This window comes from Gambusia affinis, linkage group LG20, assembly GCF_019740435.1.
Source record: "Gambusia affinis linkage group LG20, SWU_Gaff_1.0, whole genome shotgun sequence".
In the NCBI taxonomy this organism is placed as follows: domain Eukaryota; kingdom Metazoa; phylum Chordata; class Actinopteri; order Cyprinodontiformes; family Poeciliidae; genus Gambusia; species Gambusia affinis.
In genome coordinates, this window is record NC_057887.1 from 20,215,493 (window position 1) to 20,236,576 (window position 21,084).

The following is a 21,084-nucleotide window of genomic DNA, read 5'->3' on the forward strand; positions in this document are numbered from 1 at the left end:
ATAGAGAAGGAACAGCCCCTTCAGTCCAGCACTGAAACTGTTGAAAAGCTGCACACTTCTCTGCCTGAAGAGGATCGTGACCAGAAAGATTCCTTAAAGAAGGAGATCTGCACAGAGGAACCTGAGATTTCTGTAACGCAACTGGTCACTGAAAAGAACGACATCTCCAAACCACAGAGGAAACTGGATCAGAAAGGAGAAAAACAATCCAAGACTAAGCGCATCAAGAAGACGCCACTGTTGTGGAAATCTTTTCCCGAGCCTGATGCCTGCGTAGATCTATCATTTTTTTCTGAAAACAGTGACATTAATAACGGACCTCTGCCGGAAAACCAAAGTCTTCAAGCAGGTTTGCCCAGCAGCGGAAAGAAGATGTTTTGGAAAATGCTGCCCAAGTCAGAACCTTGCGTAGATATACAATTTTTTACCGAGAATATTGAAGCCCAAAGTGTTTCAATGCCGACGCAAGATCATGATGTGGCAGCTTCCTTGACAAAGGAAAGCTTTTCCAAGAACACCGTGATTCCTTCAAGACAGCTGGTCACCACCAAGGAATCCATTTTCAAACCGCTGGAGACACAGGAGCAAAAAGAGCAAAAAGAGCAGAGAAGTCCATCTCCTGGAAAGACAACAAATCAGTGTACATGTGTTGCTAAATTTAAGGAAACTGAACTTGAATATATGGAAGTACAGAAGTACTTATTCAAGCAGCTTGATGAGATGTTCAATGTAAATCAGAAACTGAATGCAAAACTTATACAGCAGAAGGATCTGGTCAGGAAAGGACTCTCAGAGAGACGACAAAGAAAGAATTCAATGGTTTCTGTTGAAACTCAGACTGATTTTCAAGAAACCCCAAAGCAGAAAACAGTCCTGTACTCATCTGCTTCAACACAAACGGAGATGGATACACTGGAAACCAGTTATCAGCTAAAACCAATCCATCAAACAACTTCAACACAAACGGAGATGGATACACTGGAAACCAGATGTCCAGTCAAACCAGTTTATCAATCAATTTCAACCCAAACTGAGCTGTTTTTATTGGTAAGAAAACAGCCCTCTCAAACGGAGCTGAATGGGCATCAGGATCAGGACAAGCTATTCAAGAGATCCGCAGGTAAGAACAGGAGAAAGTCAGGAAAGAAAGCTGCCTCTCTACTGAAGACTCTTAGCAATGAAAATGTTTCTGGAGCAAACAGTGACCAGCAAAACATTTCAGTACCAGAGATAGTTGGGGATGAGATTCAGACAAAAGAAACAGTGATCAGTAAACCACAGCAGATCACTGAAGGAGAAACTGTTTCTGAAACCCAACATAATGGAGACCAGGAAGATCAGAAAAAGACATCGAAGACATCCAGACGTAAGATCAAGAGAAAGGCAGCATTAAAAGCTTCCTCTGAATTTGAAAAGCTCAACAAAGACAAAGTTTCTGTAGAAAACAGTGAACAAGTAGTTTCTATACTAGGAACAGTTGGAGAGCAGACAGCAACCATTAAAAACAAGATTCAGAGAAAAGAAACAGTGATCTCTAAAGACCAGCAGGTCACTGAAGGAGAAAGGGTCTCAATAACCCAACATAATGGAGACCAGGAAGATCAGAGAAAGACATCGAAGACATCCAGACGTAAGAGCAAGAGAAAGGCAGCATTAAAAGCTTCTTCTGAATTTGAAAAGCTCAACAATGAAATCGTTTCTGGAGAAAACAGTGAACAGGAAGTTTCTATACTAGGAACTGTTGGGGATCCGACAGCTTCCATAGAAACCAAGATTCAGACAAAAGAAACAGTGATCAGTAAACCACAGCAGATCACTGAAGAAATGGTCTCAACAACCCAACAAAATGGAGACCAGGAAGATCAGAAAAAGACATCGAAGACATCCAGACGTAAGAGCAAGAGGAAGGCAGCATTAAAAGCTTCCTCTGAATTGGAGACTCCCAATAATGCAAACGCTTCTGGAAAAGACAGTGAACATCAAGTAGTTTCTACTCTAGAAACAGTTGAGGATCCAACAGCTTCCATTATAAGTAAGATTCAGACAAAAGAAGCAGTGATCAGTAAACCACAGCAGATCACTGAAGGAGAAACTGTTTCTGAAACCCAACAAAATGGAGACCAGGAAGTTCAGAAAAAGACATCAAAGAAATCTAGATGTAAGAAAACGAGAAAGATGGCAGTGAAAGCTGAACTGGAAACTGGAAACCCGATAGAGACCGAACAAAACTTGGTCCAAAACACCAAGAAACCAAAAACAGATTTAGAAATTATATCGGAGATCCCCCAGACAGCTTTTGAGGAAATAGAGACAGAATCTTGCAAAGGTTCAGAAGATATAACGGGTAAAGTTCCTGTAGTTTCCACAGAATCAGAGGGTGGTCTAATGGAAACACTGAGAACATCCCCTCCACAGGTAAACGGTACATTAAAGGAAGAAGTGATCCAAACAGCTCAGGAATCAGCTGAAGATCCAGTGGAGCACATCATTGTCTCTGAAGAAGAAGAGATCCCCATGAAAAAGATGTCACTGTGGAAGCGTTTGAAACAGGCTTTGTCTCCAAAATCTCTGCGCAAGTTCAAAAACAGATGTAAAGTCCATCCAGCGTAGACTTCATGTCTCCAGTATGTCAGATTTAAAAGGGCGGTGGGGCCAGGTGTGGGCTGGGTGATCGGCGGTAATTTAGAAAGAGCTGCTGTTGTTGTTAATTGGACATTTCAATATTAAAAGGCCAGGACTGCACAGTGGGGAACGTCTCCCTGTGTAGCTGTGGGTTCACTCCGGGTGCTCCGGCTTCCCCCACATTCAACAGCATCAGCACTCATGTTCATCCACTGTTAGAGTTTTAATTCTAATTCTAAACAGAAAATAAGAAAATCTGATTTATTAATTAAAGGGAGATTTGGAAAAAGAAAATGTAAACAACTTGGAACAAAAACAGACTTTTAGAAGTCTAAACTTATACAAATTAGGACAAAATTTGAAAAATATTTATCTTTCTGGTCAAGATATATCTATCTGTATCTAAATCTATCTGTCTGTATAGATAGATATATAGATATAGCATCTATAAATCTAAATCTATATAGATGATATATATCTATATAGATATATATCATCTATATAGATATAGATGATATATATATCTATATAGATATATATAGATATATATATCTATATCTATATATATATCTATATAGATATATATCATCTATATATATAGATACAGATAGATGTCTGTATAGATAGATATCTATCTTTCTCACTCTATAAATATATAAATCTATATATCTAAATCTAGAGCTATCTAGATTTAGATATAGATAGATTAATATATACATACACATATATATAGATAGATCTATCTATATAGAGAGATCTATATAGAGATATATATATCTATATATAGATGGATCTATATAGATAGATAGATATATAGATATATCTAGATCTATATAGATATAGATCTAGATATATCTAGATCTATATAGATATAGATCTATATAAAAGTAATGTGCACTGACTTAATGGCATTAGCCTTTGACCTAATGATAATAAAAAGGACTACAAAAACGCCATATCTTTAGAAACGCCATATCTTTAGTTGTAACCAAAACTCAGTTAAAACAGAGCTTCCATTTAGAACTACTGGCTGTTTAGGCCTGTAAATAAGGGATTTAACCCAAACACTGTTAGGCATCGGATTAGTGTGGGCATTTAATATGAAGCTTATGTTTATTTTTCAAAATAAAAGCCTTCATATTCCCCTCAGGCGAATATGTGGTGGTGCAACAATATTAGAATGCATTATATTCTACTCTCAGGTCAGGGAACTGCCTTGCGCAGCAAGGCAGCAAGGCGGTGCAATAATATTCTGCATTATCTGTATCTGTTACCCCACGTTACTGAAAGTACTTATGCTTACATTAGCATTTTGGCTAACTTGAGCTTATACACTAATTTCAACATACTGAATGGTGAAGGTGCATGTTAGTCAACATGCTTGTGACTCTCCAAGGGCTATTGACTACCATTCAGCTTTCTTTAGCATTGATGCTAATTTTTAGCATCAGAACGCTGGGTCCAAACCGATGGGCACACTTTGGCAGGCCCCATTTAATTTCTTCAGGAATTTTCTAGTTTAGAATTTAGAATCTGCAGCAAAACCTGAAAATTTATGCTGACATAAAACTTAAAGAATTACAGTTGTAATTGCTGCAAAAGCTTTTTCTACTAAATATGGATTCAGCATGGCTGTATAAAGATGTGAGGCCCACTTTTTGATTATTTATTTATTTTTTAAAAATCCACTATTTCTTTCTTCTTCACAATTATGACACAAATAATCGATTATACAAAATTCCGTTTTTGCTTCTAATGTGAAGAAATGCTAAAGAGTTTGTAGCGTATGATTTACTTTGGATGACGCTGTTTGGACAGTTGGCAGTTCATTGCATATGAAAGTCAGTAATGTTTTTATTTTTCATAATTTTTGTTCTTTCATTGCTTCACAGATACCTGTTCTGGTCTGACTGGTACCGTCCAGCCGTCATAATGAAAGCATTCCCTGACGGCAGCAACGCTGTTCCTCTGGTCAACACAACGCTGGGATGGCCGTATGGACTCGCTCTGGACTATGTGTACGGATGACGATGATATCTGCTGTTTATCTGTACACTCCCAATCTTTTTCTTTTAAAATGGGACCTGCTGTGTTTACCTTGATCGTTGGATGTGATTTCCGTGTTTGCAGAATGGACAGGCTGTACTGGGTGGATTCCCTTCTCGACCAGGTTGGCCACATCAGCATCGAAGGAACTGACAGACAGACATTCACCAGCATCGGCCAGATCACTCAGCCATACTCGTTGACAGTTTATTCAGGTGATCTTGTTAATTGCAGCATCGTGATTACAAATTTTGGTTTAGATTTTTCTCCATCACAACTCTGTACTATAACTACTTTCTTCATGTATAGAGATGACTTAATAGTAGGTATAATTGTAAGGTGAGATTGTAAAAGAAACATAATAGAATAATTAGATTATTCTTTGGGTATTTTTAAGAATAAAATAAAAAACGGTTTTAAAATAAATAATAAAATAGCAAATTCAAGAAAAAGCAAACTCTTCCAAATCAAAATTTTCATAACGTAAAGCTTCTAAGTTTATCTATCATACGGTGAAATCTGAAGCTGATACTTTCAGTGGATAAAATATACGACCAGGTTCATGCTTCAGGATGGACAGTTTGGATTTGTTTGCTGAATTTTCTTATTTTAATAATAATAATTTTATTTTGGAAGTAAAATGCTTATTTAGGAAATAAAATCCTTATATATTTTCTGTCCTGTAGACTACCTCTACATATCTGACACAAAGACCAGAGCAATATTTGAGATGAGGAAGAGGGATGCAGGAGGAAGCATAATGATCAGACAAGGAGTCACCGGCATTTTGAACATCAAGGCCTATTCAGCTGACCTCCACAGCAGTAAGTTCTCATAAAGCAAGACACTAATATCTTGCTTAGACACTTAGACATGATTTATGATTTGAAACTTGAATCTATTTACTGGTTCGAGAGACAAGAACCCATTAACTCCCTATTTGTCCTCGCTCCTGCAGCCTTCAACAGCCGCTGTAATTCGGTGCCCAATGGACTCTGCAGCCACTTCTGTTTCCCAACTCCGTTCTCCAGCCGGGTGTGTGGCTGTCCGTACGGCATGAAGCTTCAGGCCAATCAGAGGGACTGCATCAAGGACGATTCCGTCCCTCCGCCTGACGACTGCGGCGACTACGCCTTTGAATGCGACGAAGGACGCTGCAGGCCTAACTCTTTCCGCTGTGATGGCATTTTTGATTGTGTTGACAAGACCGATGAGGCCAACTGCACTGATACTGGTAAATGTCTTTGTGGAGTAGCTGTGCGCAATATTTAATCACAATGACTTTAATAAATGAGCTGAAAGCCTCATGCATCCCCACCAGGAGCGACCTGCTCTCCGTACGCCTTCACCTGCAACAACAAGCACTGCATTTACTCCAGCTGGCGCTGTGACGGCCACGACGACTGTGGAGACGGTTCAGACGAGGTCAACTGTCCCACTCGTGTCCCAACCACCTGTGGGTCTTCCTACTTCACCTGTGACAACAACAGGTGCATCTCCAAGAATTGGGTGTGTGACGGTGACAATGACTGCGGAGATGGCTCTGACGAACAGAACTGCAGTAAGTTTACCCTTGTCTCTTTAGTCTACACACAATTATGTGATAATTTAAGTGTGTTAAAGGAAAAGTGTCATTTCAAGATTCAACCATCACTACATGCCCCCCTGGCTACTTCCTGTGCCCTGACCACCGCTGTATTAGCGACTTCTACGTGTGTGATGGAGACCAGGACTGCTTGGATGGATCAGATGAGAAAAACTGTGGTACGCAGCTGTATTTAAAAAAATAAATATACATATTTTCAGTTTTATTGACTAACATAGAAATATTCTAGTGTTGTTATTCTATATGTTCCATGTTTTCTCTCCTTTCCAACTCCTTCCAGAGTTCTCCTGCCAGTCCTATGAGTTTGCCTGTGCCAGTGGAGACCAGTGCATCGGCTCCTATTATCGCTGCGATGGCGTGTTCGACTGCAGGGACCATTCAGATGAACAAAACTGCCGTATGTTAACCATAATGAATTGATATGTATAATTATTATCATCCCAATTTATGGCGTCCATCAATACATTTCATATGTTTTCCATAGAGGAATTAGGGGTGGGCTTTTATTGTGATAAATTTGTCTCATGATAAGAAATGAAATTTATTCTTGTTACGATAAATTCCAAATGTTTTAAACCTTCCAAAACTGCCCTTATGGTTTGGATTTTTAATTCCACTGTTTTCTGCACTTCTAAGAATGCGTTTTTCATTAACAGTATTTGTGTTTGTCTCAGTCGTACAGTTATCTGAAAAAAGAAGTAATAAATAGTTCTTTTTGCCACTTTTATCGTTTTCACAATACCTGCTTGTGACTGGCAGTGTACATTAACTGGGTCAGCGATATTTTTCAGTGATGCTCAGAGTTTAACGTTCTGCTTTGGGACCTGCAGCCACTCGAGGTCCGGGCCTTTGCCACGACGACGAGTTCCAGTGCCAAACTGACGGTTTCTGCATACCAGACGAGTGGGAGTGTGACGGCCATCCGGACTGCGAGGACGGCTCCGATGAGCACAACACATGCCCGGCCGTCACCTGCAGCTCCAGCTACTTCCAGTGCACCAACAAAATGTGCATCCCGACGAGCTGGTTGTGCGACGGCGAAAACGACTGTCGGGACATGAGCGATGAACAGAACTGTCCCACCCCTCCCTTCAGCTGTCCCTCTGGACAGTGGCTGTGCCCCACCGACCAGGTGTGCATTGACCTGGACAAGGTGTGCGACGGGCACAGAGACTGTCCCAACGGAGCAGACGAATCACCAATCTGCAGTGAGTTTCTTCCCGTTTATGCCTCACTAAAGAGAAGAACAGTGAAACTGATAGGTTCTGATGCTCTTCTTTAAAGACCAAGACGACTGTGCTCTGAACAACGGAGGCTGCACTGACGGTTGCATCCAGGGACCGTTCGGGGCTCAGTGTACCTGCTCACCTGGGTTTCAGCTCCTCAACGACTCCAAGACGTGTGATGATATCGACGAGTGTCTGATCCCTGGTTTCTGCAGCCAGCAGTGCTACAACGAGAGAGGAAGCTTCAGGTGCCACTGCTCTGACGGCTACCTCTTAGAGCCCGACGGACGCACATGCAAAGCTACAGGTAAAAACTAAGGGGCGCTACAATAAACCTGAAAAAGGCTAAAATAATGTAATGACAAAGAAATGTAAGTATGTACTACCTATCTGAAAAAACAGACATGCACAATTTGGCATTTTTATCTAAAACACAGTTAGCTAATTCACTGCTTAACTGTAAATGAAGCTTTTTCTTAAAATTACTTCAAAAGTTACTTGGACTTTAATTGTGAAATGTATTTTTTTTTAGTTTATTTTCATTATATATTATTCTTATATGCTAATTTATTTGTCTTTACTTACCTTTAAGAAGCTTTATTTGAGTTGATTTTACATAAAATTATTTTAAACTTAAATCCAAATCCATCTATCTTTAACAGTTACAATTATTGCAAATGATTTAAAAATGTGTTCCCACATTTCTATATCATTTTTATTTGGTGAATAATTTGTTTCGGTAGATTAAATTAGATTTTGTATGACTTCAGTTGGTTTTCGCAATTCCTCATCTATGATATTTAATTTATTAACCAATCAAATAATTTAGGTTTTTAACCTTTTTATTATTTACTAACTGAGAAATTGTCAGATTTTTGTTTTCGTATTTTATTTTAATCTATTTTGTAACCGCTGTGAAGTTTTCTGTTACCCTTGTTTTTCTGAAAAGTGTCCAATAATCAAAGTTTGATTAACTAAATAGAACAAAAACAAAACAACAAATATCTAAGTGTTGTAGTACCAATAATCATGAATTCTCTTTAGATGGAGCTTTGGATTTTGTACACAGAACATTGACACATTTTATTTCCTTGCCTTCAGACCCACATGCTGCTGTACTTTTGGTTGCAAAGCGAAGCCAAATCCTGGCCAACAGACTCACCATGAGGCCACCACTGATCAGTCCAGTGGTCACCGGGTCAAGCATCGTGACTGTGGACTTCGACCGCGAGACTTCCAGGATCTACTGGGCTGATGCCACACAGAAAAAGATATGGAGTGCCTTTCAGAACGGTACAGAAAAGCGAGAGGTAAGTGAAACAGAAAAAATTAGCTACATATGCAGTGAATGCATGTGTAGGTTGTTAATGTCTCTCTGGTTTAGGTGTTTTCCACTGGTTTGATGGTGCCAGAGAGCATTGCTGTGGACTGGGTGGGTCGAAATCTTTACTGGACTGACTCTGTCCTGGAAAACATTGAGGTTTCAACTCTGGACGGTCATTATCGGAAGGTCCTCCTAAACAAAAATATAACCAGCCCTCGTGGGCTTGCTTTAGATCCACGCAACTAGTAAGCTCATATTTAAAAATGTTCTTAAATATTTGGAATGACCAGTTCATGTTTGGAAACCGTCAACACCAGCTAAATAAGTCGATGTTTCTTGCAGCACCTACTTGATGTTCTGGTCCGACTGGGGTCAGAACCCCAGGATTGAGCGAGCCAGCATGGATGGAGCCACGAGACAAGTGATTGTCAGCACTAAGGTCTATTGGCCCAACGGTCTAGCTCTGGACTACACCACACGCAGGGTCTACTTTGCAGACGCTTACCTAAAATATATTGACTACTGTGATTATGATGGCGGAAACCGCCATCAGGTCATGGCAAGTGACTTGGTATGTTAAATCTATTGTTAGGAAAGAGTAAAGTGCTTGCTTGCTTTGTGAAGTTTCTAAACTCCAGGTAAATGTGTGCCTGCTCGCATCAGGTTCTCCAACACCCACACGGTATGACTGTATTTGAGGACAACGTCTACTGGTCGGAGCGCTACACCAGCAAGGTGATGAGTACAAACAAGTTCCATGGTGGAAACATCACGATTCTTTTCAACAATATCTACCAGCCAATGGGTATCGTAATGGACCATCCCGTCAAACAGCCAGCAGGTCTGTGCTTTACATACAGTACGTACTCATAAAGTCAGACGTTTGATCAAATTAATGGTTTCTAACTGAATTTTGTGTTTAGCCATCAACCCTTGCAGAGAGCACCTTTGCACACAGCTGTGCCTGCTGTCTAACATGAGGCCGAGGTATTACACCTGCCACTGTCAGTCTGGCTGGAAGCTGGATTCAGACCAGCGCACCTGCATCAAAGGCAGGTTTCCAACTAGTTTTAATAATATAAGATAAATATCATATATTCAGCACATTTCTCTCAACAACTTAAAAATATCTTATATTTTCTCCTGGTTTGCTGTAGATGACTCTCCCTTCTTGATGGTGGTGAGGGACACTGTGATCTTTGGCATCCCTCTGGACCCCACTGACACATCCAACAACGCCATGGCCCCCATATCTGGCATCACCAAGGGACAAGACATTGACTTTGATGACAAGGAGCAATATGTGTATTGGGTGCAGAGCACTGTGAGTAGACAAACTAGACAAAGATTTTAAGACACGGTATCTTTAGTAGCAATAAATGTCACACAGAACCTCATCTTTAGTTTGGGTTTCTAGTGGAAATATATTTAAAAAGTAATTTGTTTTTGTCTTTTCCAACTATTTATCTTCTATCAAATTTCTCTCTTTAGAGAGACCCTTCTCAGACTGACTGACATCAACAATTGCTTCTTTAAGCTACTGCTGATGTTTGTCTGCATCCTCCAGCATCTTCTGGAGGATGCAGCCTGATAATAAGCTCCTGTTTGCTGCATTCCCATCTAAATCCTGTGGAATCAACGGAGATAAACTTACATTTTCCAATATAATGAGTTATTTAAACTCTCCTTTTCTTCTGACTGAAAATGCCTGTGTTCAGTTATTTACAATTTAATTGAATGCATAATTTAAACCAGCATATTTCTAACATATTTTTGCTGATCTCTTATTTTGTTCTGTTTTTTTAGAGCTCAATTTGGCGAATCAAAACCAATGGCAGTGACAGAGCTCAGTTTGCTCCGGCTGCTTACATGGGCTCGCCATCTGGTCTGGCCTTTGATTGGATAAGCCGAATAATGTATTATACTAATCCCACCAGCCAGACCATTGAAGTGAGGACTTTTTGTTTTTGTGTTCTTAAATACTCTTCACTGCACATTGCCAGAACTTGTCTTGGTTGACGTAGATAATGAAATTACAACTGAAATAGGCTTTTTGTTCTGACAGATGTGTTTTTAGCTTATCTGATTCATAGTAGGTGTTTCTGATTTTCAGTTGTACACAAAAGTAATTCATTTTGTTGGGGTTTTTTTTTAGGTTATTCGTGTAGATGGAAACGAGAAATACAGGAAAACCCTCATCGCCTCAACTGGAAAACCAGAGGCAGCAGGACAGCCTTTTGGGATTACAGTAGATCCTGCCCGAGGGTAATCCATCTCGCCACTAAAGAGGGGAAAAAAATCAACCTAAGGAATAAAGATGTTTTACTGGGCTTCTTATACAGGCAGACTTGACGTCATGTAAAATGTTACAGGGCTGTGTGTGGCGTAATTCATTTGTTTCTCACATCTGTTTCCCTCTCAAGGAAGCTGTTTTGGACAGACAAAGGGTCAGATAATGGTGTTCCTCCAAAGGTTGGCAGCGCTGATATGGATGGAAGCAACCTGAAGAACCTTTACACCACGAACCTGGCGAACATTGGGTTTATCACTGCCGACATCTCCACCATGAAACTGTACTGGGGGGTCTCAGGGTCAGGGGTGGTACGTCAAAAAATATATACCAGCACAACACATCAAGTATTACCAATTATTTAGTTTTTTAACACAACTTGTACCAATAAAAATCAATAAACAGGTTCTTCTTTGATGCATTTTTTGAATTTGTAAAACATCTGATAGAGCATAGGCTTAATAGCTTTCATGAATGAATTGGGACAATCTTGCAATTTCTTCATATTTGATTAGATTCAGACATTTTACTTTTATGTTACAGTTGGAAGACAGGCAGGAAGGGAGGACAGAAAGGATTAGGCCAGGGGTCTACAACCTGCAGCTCAGGAAACACAAGTGGCTTTTTGGACCTTCTTAATAACTTTGGCTAAATATTTAAAGGAACCAGTTAACGTTTTGAAATACAAACACGATGACAAGTGCAGGTTCCTAAATGTTTTTATATTTTTAATTGAATGGCACTAAAAGCACCTTTATTTTTTAATAAAATATCCATCCTCTTTTATGTTTATTTTTATTGCAAACCCTAAGAATAGAAACAAAATGCTGGGCCTTGAAAAGAAAATTCCTAAAGTGGATATTTTTCTGAAAAGGTGTAATTTTTCAAAAAGTCATATGACATTTACAACTCTAAGCAAATTTTATTTAGCTGTCCTAAGAGCAAAATGGTTGCAGACCTTTGGATTAGGAGGTGTAAGCATTTTTTTTTGTTCTAGTCCTTGCTTTTTTTGTAACTCCTCTGTTTTGTTTGCTCAGATCGAATGCGGCACCATGGATGGAGTGACCCGTGTCACAGTGGTCAGCGGCCTGTCTCATCCTTGGGGCCTTACGGTCTATCAGAACCACCTGTACTACACCGACCTGGACTATGAGGTCCTTGAGAGGGTGGACAAGGACACTGGAGCCAACATGGTGGTGATGCGGAGCGGCCTGTCTGGCCTGCATGCCCTAAAGGTCCACGCCAGAGACAGTATGTGAATATTTATACAGACTTCTGCTGATAAAGACTCATAATCCATTAATTTCTGTCAGAGATGGAAAGATCCAAATTTTGTAAAATTTACATCCAGAGGTTGATTTTCATCTGTGTTTATTTTAGTCAAAGTATTAACGATTTTCCTTCCTTTTCCTCAGACTCAGCAGGAACTACAAATGGCTGTAGCACCAACAATGGAGGCTGTCCACACCTCTGTCTCCCTAAACCTGGGAATCAGAAGACATGCGCCTGCACCACTGGATTTTACCCATCTCATGACGGCTCCCGCTGTGAAGAGTATGAATCGTTCGCCGTCGTCTCCACATCGGAGTACATCCGCGGCTTCCACATCAACAGCTCGGACCACTCTGAGGCGATGGTGCCCGTTGGTCGATGTATGTCGATGACATGTTGCTTTGCATGTTGGTTTTCGGGTGTTTTGAAAACTTCCACTAATGGCAGGTTGGGATCTGATGGTTTCTTTACAGCATATTATTCCACTAAAAACAAGGTGGACCTCCACATTGAGTCAGGCTTTGTTTACTGGAGTGAAGACAGCATCTACTCGTCATACAGAGGCATCTTCAGGGCCAAAACAGATGGAGGAAGTTTCAGCCGTATCATCAATTCAGGTGTTGGAGTAGGAGGCATTCAGGGTTTGGCTGTGGACTGGATTGCGGGTATGACTCATCCTAAAAACAGTTTTGCATTGCTCATTTGTGAGGAAGATCACAGTTATTGAATTATATGTTCTGTTCAAATTTCAGGCAATCTGTACTTCACCAACGCCTTTGAAAAAGAAACCTTTCTGGAGGTTCTGTCCGTCAACTCCTCCTACAGAATGATACTAGTGAGGAGTTTTGAGGACCGACCCAGAGACCTGGCGGTCAGCCCCAAACTCCGCTACTTGTTCTGGACGGATGGTGGCCAGTCACCCAAGATTGAGCGCGCCCTACTGGACGGGACAAATCGCACAGTTTTGGCCTCGGAGAGCCTGGCGTCACCTCAGGGTCTGACTGTCGATTACACCAATGACTTCCTGTACTGGACCGACGATGTTCTTGACATGATCTCCCGCATGGCCGCGGACGGGACGGAGCGGGAGATCATCCGCTACGGGAGCCGCTATCCGTCTCCAACAGGATTGGCTATTTTTGGAAACTACATGCTGTGGGTGGATAAGAAGCTTGACAAGCTTTTCCAGGCCAGTAAAGACCCGTCCAATACGAACCAGTCAGAAGTGAGTCGTGGGTTTCTTTTAACATCTGCTGTTTGATTCTCAAAGTAATTTTGTTGCAGAACAAGAAATATGTGCACGAATCTTTAAAGTAATTGCGTAAACCATATGTAGAATTTAGCGTTTCTGAATTTCATTCACATACATATTTATTTCATCATTAGCAATAGTATAAGAAACTGAGATAAATAGAAATAATTAACCTTTATACTGTCCAAATTTTTGAAGTATTTTGCAGAAAACAAAAGTTATGGGTTAATTTCTTTCTAATAATTTTTAATAACTTCTTTATGCTCTCTTCCTGTCCAATAAATTTTAATCTTTATGTCTTCAAACATATTTTATTAGTTAATTTACAGAAAAAAGTAAATTTGGAGTAACGTAAACGCTGTCAATATCAAGCAGTAAAATAGTATTGGGTTCCTAAAGTCTGGCAAAGCATTTAATTTAAGATTTTTTAGCTCTGAATATTCATGGTAACAGTAAGAGGGTGAAAAAATAATTTGAACTTTATTCTTAGTACTTATATTCATCCATCTTATCGGTCCATTTTTCCATTTGTCAGTTAATACATAAGTTTATTTATTGTTTTTACATCAACAAACTCAAACTGGGCCTTTTGCAGGTCAGCAACCTTTTCCACTCAAGAGGATAAGAGACACTTTTTCCACCTCTGTAAGAACATAAAACTCGATTAGAGTCGCAAAAAACAATTTTCTAAATATACATGAAACGTTTTATTATGAAACCTAACAAAATTAAAACATATTTATACTTTCAAATATCAGAACAAAATGATTTCTCTATTACAAAAGAAAAAAGAGCAATTTTGTAGAAAGTGATGAGCCTTTTCTATACATATGGAAAATGAAGAAAGATATATTTCATAATTTGAAGCTAGTTATTTTCAAAAGCCTGTCCACAGGCTTTTTTAAACGCTTTTGGTTTTGTAAGAGCCACAGACCCGTGGATCTCTCTCCAACTCATTCTAGGCGTTTTCATATTAGCCTTCCCTTCTGCCTCGTAGCTTTTGCAGACTTTATATTTGCAGGAATATCCAACCATAATCTCCACCTGTTAGTTTTGAAAGCACTGTTGAAATTAATAGTGATTTCAAGGTTTCCTGCCCTTCCTTTTGAGCAGAAAATATGTTTTTATCGTTGCCAGGTGATCCGGGACAACCTTGACGGGGTGATGGATGTCGCCGTCTTTGACTCTCACGTTCAGCCCACCTCTGCCAGCCTGGTGGGCTTCAACCCCTGCCATGAAGACAACGGACGCTGCCAGCAGCTCTGCTTCGCCATTCCAGAGCAGGAGAAACCCAAATGCGCCTGCGCTCACGGCTCACTCCTCAGTAACGGAGTCACATGCGGTTACGGGCAGGACGAGTTTTTAGTCTTCACCACTGACTACACGGTGAATAGCTTAAGGTTGGACCCAACGGATCACAGCCTTCCCTTCCCCACGGTGAATTTGGGCTACAATGTCATAGGGTTGGATTTCGACTACAAAGAGAGGCGAATTTTCTACACCCAGTCGAAGGGGTTAGGTCGGAGCATCATCGGCTACATCACAACAACATCAATCACCAGTCCGCCGGTGATCCTGGCCTCCAGTGAGTTTACTGCACAGCATCGGCTCAAATCACGATAATACATTTTCCAGGACGATAAATCGGCCCAGAAAGTTTTGCAAAAAACAATAACGTTGTTGTTTTAAGACCATTCTCAATCAATATAATGTGAGGGCAAAATGATGCAAGTACACAGAGATCAATAAACTTTGATTTCCCTTGAACAGTTAACACCAGAAGTGTAAAACATTTTAAATATCCAAAATAAATAAACAAAACAACAAATAAAATGAATGCTGAAGTCTCAAAACAAAGTTGTCCTTTTAAAAAAGGGGCTAGTTGAGATCAGTACACCAGAATGAAGCCTTTTGTGTCATTTAGTCATTTCAGAAAAACAAACAATGCAAATGGAAATTATTGAGCTTGATTTCATTGATTTTGTAGTTATCTGATTTATTGCGACAGGCTTATTTTTGATCTTTCTGTTTTTTAACATCTCACATTCACTTACTTCCCAGACTTGGATGATCCAGACGGGCTGGCGTATGATTGGATCCACAAGCGTCTCTACTTCACCGACTACGCTCGGCGTAACGTCCAGTCGATTGGCCTGGATGGGCAGAACCGCTCAGTCATTGCTCACGCAAACCGTCCCAGAGGCATCATCGTTGACCCGTGCTATGGGTAAAAAAACAAAAAACTCTAAATGTTTCAATTTAAGTTGATTTAATTGTATTTTTACACATCATATGTAATATCTCCTTTAATTTTGTTGCATTATCTATTCCCAGTTACTTGTACTGGACTGATTGGGGAACTCCAGCTAAGATTGAGAGGGCGACGCTAGGTGGGAACTTCCGGACCGCCATCGTCAACGACAGTCTGATGACACCAAACGGCCTGTCTATAGACTACGAGGAGAGGATGCTCTACTGGGCTGACGCCTCGCTGTAAGTCCAAAACATCCCTCTTCCCTAAAGAAAGTAAACTTTCCCCCATTTATTTATTCGTGTTTTTCAACAGAGACAAAATCGAGCGGGCCACCCTGAACGGCGAGAACCGAGAGGTGATTCTTCAGGGAGTCCAGAACCCGTTTTCCATGACCGTGTTTCAGCAGGACATCTTCTGGACGGACTGGACGGAGCAGGGTGTGTTCAGGGCCGGAAAGGACGACGGCTCGGGTTACGCAGTGCTAGCCCAGGACTTGCAGTACCGACCCAACGACATCCACATCTATGCGAGCTCCAAGCAGGAGGCGTGCGTCAGCTTCTGTCAGCAGTTCAACGGAGGCTGCAGTCACATCTGCGTTTCAGGTGAGAACCCATTCGTCGTTTCATTGCTGAAAAAAGATGCAATATTATGACCAGGTGAAATTACGTATTAGGGCCACAGTAGGTAGAAAAAAGAGGAACTCCAAGGAGTGCATAGGTGGAAAAAAAATCTGATTTTCCAAAAAATAACTCTTCAAAACCCAAAAATGTGATTAATCAATAAATTGATTTGTTGGCCAGTCCTATACAACAGCGTAAAATTACTTCTAAAATTAGTCTACATGTAAAATCGTAATAAGATCTTTTCTCAGATAAATCAGATGCAAATGAAAACATTATTATTTTGGTAAATAATTGATTTAAAATGTAAGACATCTTTAGTTTAGAGCCTCTGCAACAAAAAGAGACATTAATTAGCTCTGATTCTGCTACTATCTCTTACTTTCTCTCTCATTGGTCCTGCAGGTCCAGTGGGCCCGGAATGCCAGTGTCCTCACGAGGGGAATTGGTACCTTGCAAATAATGGCAAAGATTGCATCAAAGACAGCGGGAAGCGCTGTCAGCCTGAACAGTTCACCTGTCTCAATGGTAACTGCATTTCAGCTCGCTGGAAATGCGACGGCTTCAACGACTGCAATGATAACTCCGATGAGCTGGAGAGAGTGTGCGGTGAGACAGAAAATGAGTTTTTACGCCTCTATTGTATAAAATGAGGTTTTGTTTTACTTAAAAAGCTATAATCTCTCATTTTGCTTCCTAGCTTTCCACACTTGCTCACCGTTGGACTTCACCTGCGACAACGGTCGCTGCGTCCCGATGAGCTACGTCTGTGACTACACCGACGACTGCGGTGACAACAGCGACGAGCGGGGCTGCGCCTTCCCCACCTGCAACCCGTCAACAGAGTTCACCTGCGCCAACGGACGCTGCATCAACTCGGCCTACGTCTGCGACGGACGCAACGACTGTCGAGACAACATTACATCCGATGAAATCAACTGCCGTGAGTAATGACAGGGCGGTAGATTCATGGAGAAATGAGTTTAGATGTACATGGAGGGGCAACAGTTTTAAAGTCAGGGAGAGTACTGAATTCAATGTGTATCATTTTTCATCCGTTTATTTATCAGTTAGTCCAACTGTTTCTCCTTTTATGCACCAGTCTTTCCATCGCTCTGCCTTCCATTGTCATTTCTGCAAACTTTATTATTGAACTTTTATTGGGAAAATGTGTTGAAACTCTGGATATAGAAAACTGTATGGAAAACTTACCACTTACAGAAACAACTCCAGATTATCTGTTGTTTCTCAGTAACTACGCTAAAGTACTAATAGTCAGGATAGAATATGAATAGAATCCACGTCTCTGTTTCTTTTGTTCTCTAACCAAAGTATTAGATCTTCTCCTACTTTCAAATCACAATTCAAAATGCACCTATTCAAGTTGAACTATTCTTTATCTTTTTTCTTATTTAATTTCTATTGAAATGAAATAAAAAGATGCTAACAGATAAAAAATGCATTACTAGTCAGGCTTATATATTCTGCATTACAGTATAAGTCATATCTATGTGGCACTGAAGCTCTGATCTTCCTCTTTTTCCAGCTGACCGTGTGTGTCCAGGTGGCCAGATCAAGTGTGAACGCAACAACATCTGCATCTTCCCTGAAAACCTGTGTGACGGCTACAACAACTGTGGTGACAACAGCGACGAGAACCCCCTGTTCTGCGGTAAAATACCACAAGAAACTTTCTTTAAAGAGTTTTGATCATTAAACGTTTTTTCCATTCTGAATTTGTTTTTTATGCATCACACCTGCAGCCGGCCGTACTTGTGCAGCCAATCAGTTCAGTTGTGATGAAGGAAAGTGCATTCCTCAGTCATGGGTCTGTGACTCCATCACTGACTGCACTGATAAGACGGATGAGCCTCCTTCTTGTGGTAAACCTTCTCTGTTTATGCTGAAAATATATCAGTTCTGTTCTCTTAAGAATCGTTTTCTTGCATAAATAAAAATGTATTGTTTTAATTTGATGTTTTGAGTCGCATTGAAATGTAATTTAAAGGTATTTCTCTGTTTTGTGCAGAGGACATTGTCAGAACATGTGCTGCTGGCGAGTTCACATGCAGCAACGGGAACTGTATCCCTCAGTCCGTGGTTTGTGACGGCAACAATGACTGCTGGGACAACAGTGATGAGGCTCCAGAACTGCAGTGTGGTGAGACAGCAGTTTTACTTAAAAAGTATTTACAACACTTTTGATTCTTAAAGTTCTGTTCTGTTACAATCACAGATTTTGAAGTATTTTTTTGGAACTTAATGTGACAAACCAACCAAAGAGTTATTTATAAATATGAGCTGGAAAGAAAGGAATTCATGGTTTTCAGAAATGTTCAACAAATAAAGATCTAAAATTGAAGTATACTCGTTACTTATTAGGTGGCTTCTAAAAATCTTTTAATTTTGGGTTTGCAAAATGTGACTTCAGACTCAAGATCCCTTTTCAGTTTTAATAGTTTAAACACTAAATACACTATAATATGTCTTTATATGTTCAGTGGAAACAGTTTTAGTTCTAAGACAGGAATTAACGTTTACAGTCTTCCTTATTTCTACTCTTCGGCGTACCAGCAATCAGCATAAAGGAAAATGAATGCTGCTCCTTGATTGGCTGCTTTGCAAATACCAGCCAATAGTCAAGGAGCTGCAATTTCACATATTTTTGATATTGTCTACGAACACAAATTTGCAAATAGATACATTTTTGGAAATAAAATTCCGCGAATACTTAACCAAGAGAGAATAATTTTACTTTGCACTAAATTTGCTACTTTGCATTAATCTATTGCGCTTAATGGAGTGAGTGACTCCATTCCTAAGGACCCAATGTCTTATTCGAAGATGTGTTCCTGCTCCAACTCAGCTGAATTACATTCTTAGTATGTAAAAATGTTTTGTATTGGGCTCATACTGATCCATTTATTTGATTCAATACTTGATCCTTAAACACACATTTTACCGTATTACCTTGTCCTGTAGGTGAGCGTACCTGCAGTTCCAACCAGTTCACCTGTCCAACCTGGTACCCGGGCCACCCTCGCTGCGTGCCGCTGAACGCCGTGTGCGACGGGGAGAAAGACTGCGCTAACGCAGCCGACGAGCTGCAGAACTGTCCCAACCGGACCTGTCACATGAACGAGTTTGCCTGCGCCAACGGACTCTGCATCCTCATCCCATACCAGTGCGTGGGAAACATTCGCAAAAGCATAACAGCAGACGTTATTTAGCTCAACCTAAACCCGACTCTCTACCTCTCCCAGCTGTGACCGCGTGAACGACTGCGGAGACGGCAGCGACGAGTTGAACTGTAAGTACGACACCTGCAGCAGCAGCCAGTTCACCTGCGGGAACGGAGCCTGCATCCCCTCCTCCTACACCTGCGACGGGGATAATGACTGCCTGGACGGTTCAGACGAGGCCGAGAGCTTGTGCGTCACGCTGCAGCCGACCTGCTCGCCCCAGCAGTACATGTGCAGCTCAGGAGAGTGTATTGACCTGCACAAGGTGTGCAACGGGCAGAAGGACTGCCAGGACAACAGCGATGAAAAAGGCTGCGGTGAGAGAAATGAGCTCATGTACTTTACTGTGTTTGATTTGTTACGGTGAAGACAGATTAAAAGTGTCACCTAAACAGGATATGTTTTAAGACAGATTAACCCGGATGAGATCCTAAGAGCATGATGGGCCATTCCTTTGTTTTATTCTAAGCCGTTTTTGCTGGAGTGATTGACTCTGTACCTCAAATATTTTATTTGTAGAATAGTTGTCTCACTTCAATTTTATTAAATGTTACCCTGCAAAAACACAAAATCTTACCAAGTATTTTTGGCCCAGTTTCTTAGTACACTTGAAATGAGAGAAAACTAACTTAAAATTACTTTTCAGCCAGATGTAGGAGCTTGTTTTAGGTCAATAATTTCTTAACATTGATGGAAAAGTACATGTTACACTGGAAGATCATTTCATTAAAAACATGGAGAAACTGTCTTGTTATAAGTGAAACAGTTGACTTAAAACAAGCTCCTCTATCTTACTGAGAAGTAATTTTTAGTTAGTTTTGTCTTATTTCAAGTGTACTGAGATATTTGCACTAAAAACTAGACAAAACTACTTGTTTTTGCAGTGTTTTTATATAGAGACAATCCAAAACAAATCTCATCTTGAGCCACATCATTTCAATTCAACCCCACGTACCAATAATCCTAGTTGTTAACCAGAGCATTAAACTCAAATTATCATTTTAAGGAAATCCAGCAGATTGGATCAAGTCGTTGTCTTGCAGAATTCGCTCCTCTTTTACAAGACAGTGGACAATCGCTTGCTTTGTGTCGTTGACATTACAACAATCCCTTTTACTCTTGTTCTCTAGAGGAAAAAAATTCCCAATGGAGATCATTAAAGGGAACATTTTTTGTCACACTTTCATCTCAGCATAATCTACAAGATTCTTCTGTTAAGCTTCTATTTTGTGCTGTTTGTCCACCAGGTGGCGCATCTTTTTCTTATTCAAAGCAAGCATCAAAACTTCAAACTTTGTTCTAACTTTTAGCAAGTGTGCCTTGCCACAGT

The 21,084-nt window shown here is 40.4% G+C and overlaps 1 protein-coding gene across 2 annotated transcripts in view; it reads left to right on the forward strand.

The window, feature by feature from the left end:
* lrp2b (low density lipoprotein receptor-related protein 2b) overlaps positions 1 to 21,084 on the forward strand; it is a 47,582-nt gene that overhangs the window by 11,692 nt on the left and 14,806 nt on the right. The window contains exons 1-34 of one of the 2 annotated variants that reach the window (XM_044102641.1): positions 2,540 to 2,624; positions 4,515 to 4,640; positions 4,753 to 4,883; positions 5,355 to 5,492; positions 5,627 to 5,902; positions 5,990 to 6,229; positions 6,310 to 6,432; positions 6,555 to 6,671; positions 7,105 to 7,482; positions 7,559 to 7,807; positions 8,602 to 8,810; positions 8,885 to 9,069; positions 9,167 to 9,395; positions 9,488 to 9,665; positions 9,748 to 9,876; positions 9,982 to 10,148; positions 10,631 to 10,774; positions 10,980 to 11,089; positions 11,248 to 11,425; positions 12,152 to 12,365; positions 12,530 to 12,766; positions 12,860 to 13,051; positions 13,139 to 13,611; positions 14,776 to 15,223; positions 15,700 to 15,865; positions 15,973 to 16,131; positions 16,205 to 16,494; positions 16,918 to 17,121; positions 17,213 to 17,455; positions 18,059 to 18,184; positions 18,276 to 18,395; positions 18,542 to 18,673; positions 19,495 to 19,696; positions 19,776 to 20,071. In XM_044102641.1, coding sequence (XP_043958576.1) covers positions 4,555 to 4,640; positions 4,753 to 4,883; positions 5,355 to 5,492; positions 5,627 to 5,902; positions 5,990 to 6,229; positions 6,310 to 6,432; positions 6,555 to 6,671; positions 7,105 to 7,482; positions 7,559 to 7,807; positions 8,602 to 8,810; positions 8,885 to 9,069; positions 9,167 to 9,395; positions 9,488 to 9,665; positions 9,748 to 9,876; positions 9,982 to 10,148; positions 10,631 to 10,774; positions 10,980 to 11,089; positions 11,248 to 11,425; positions 12,152 to 12,365; positions 12,530 to 12,766; positions 12,860 to 13,051; positions 13,139 to 13,611; positions 14,776 to 15,223; positions 15,700 to 15,865; positions 15,973 to 16,131; positions 16,205 to 16,494; positions 16,918 to 17,121; positions 17,213 to 17,455; positions 18,059 to 18,184; positions 18,276 to 18,395; positions 18,542 to 18,673; positions 19,495 to 19,696; positions 19,776 to 20,071 — 6,769 coding nt within the window. In that variant the 5' untranslated portion in view covers positions 2,540 to 2,624; positions 4,515 to 4,554. Of the gene's footprint in view, positions 1 to 2,539; positions 2,625 to 4,514; positions 4,641 to 4,752; positions 4,884 to 5,354; positions 5,493 to 5,626; positions 5,903 to 5,989; positions 6,230 to 6,309; positions 6,433 to 6,554; positions 6,672 to 7,104; positions 7,483 to 7,558; positions 7,808 to 8,601; positions 8,811 to 8,884; positions 9,070 to 9,166; positions 9,396 to 9,487; positions 9,666 to 9,747; positions 9,877 to 9,981; positions 10,149 to 10,630; positions 10,775 to 10,979; positions 11,090 to 11,247; positions 11,426 to 12,151; positions 12,366 to 12,529; positions 12,767 to 12,859; positions 13,052 to 13,138; positions 13,612 to 14,775; positions 15,224 to 15,699; positions 15,866 to 15,972; positions 16,132 to 16,204; positions 16,495 to 16,917; positions 17,122 to 17,212; positions 17,456 to 18,058; positions 18,185 to 18,275; positions 18,396 to 18,541; positions 18,674 to 19,494; positions 19,697 to 19,775; positions 20,072 to 21,084 lie in introns of those variants that run through there. The other variant, XM_044102640.1, reaches the window with a different exon arrangement.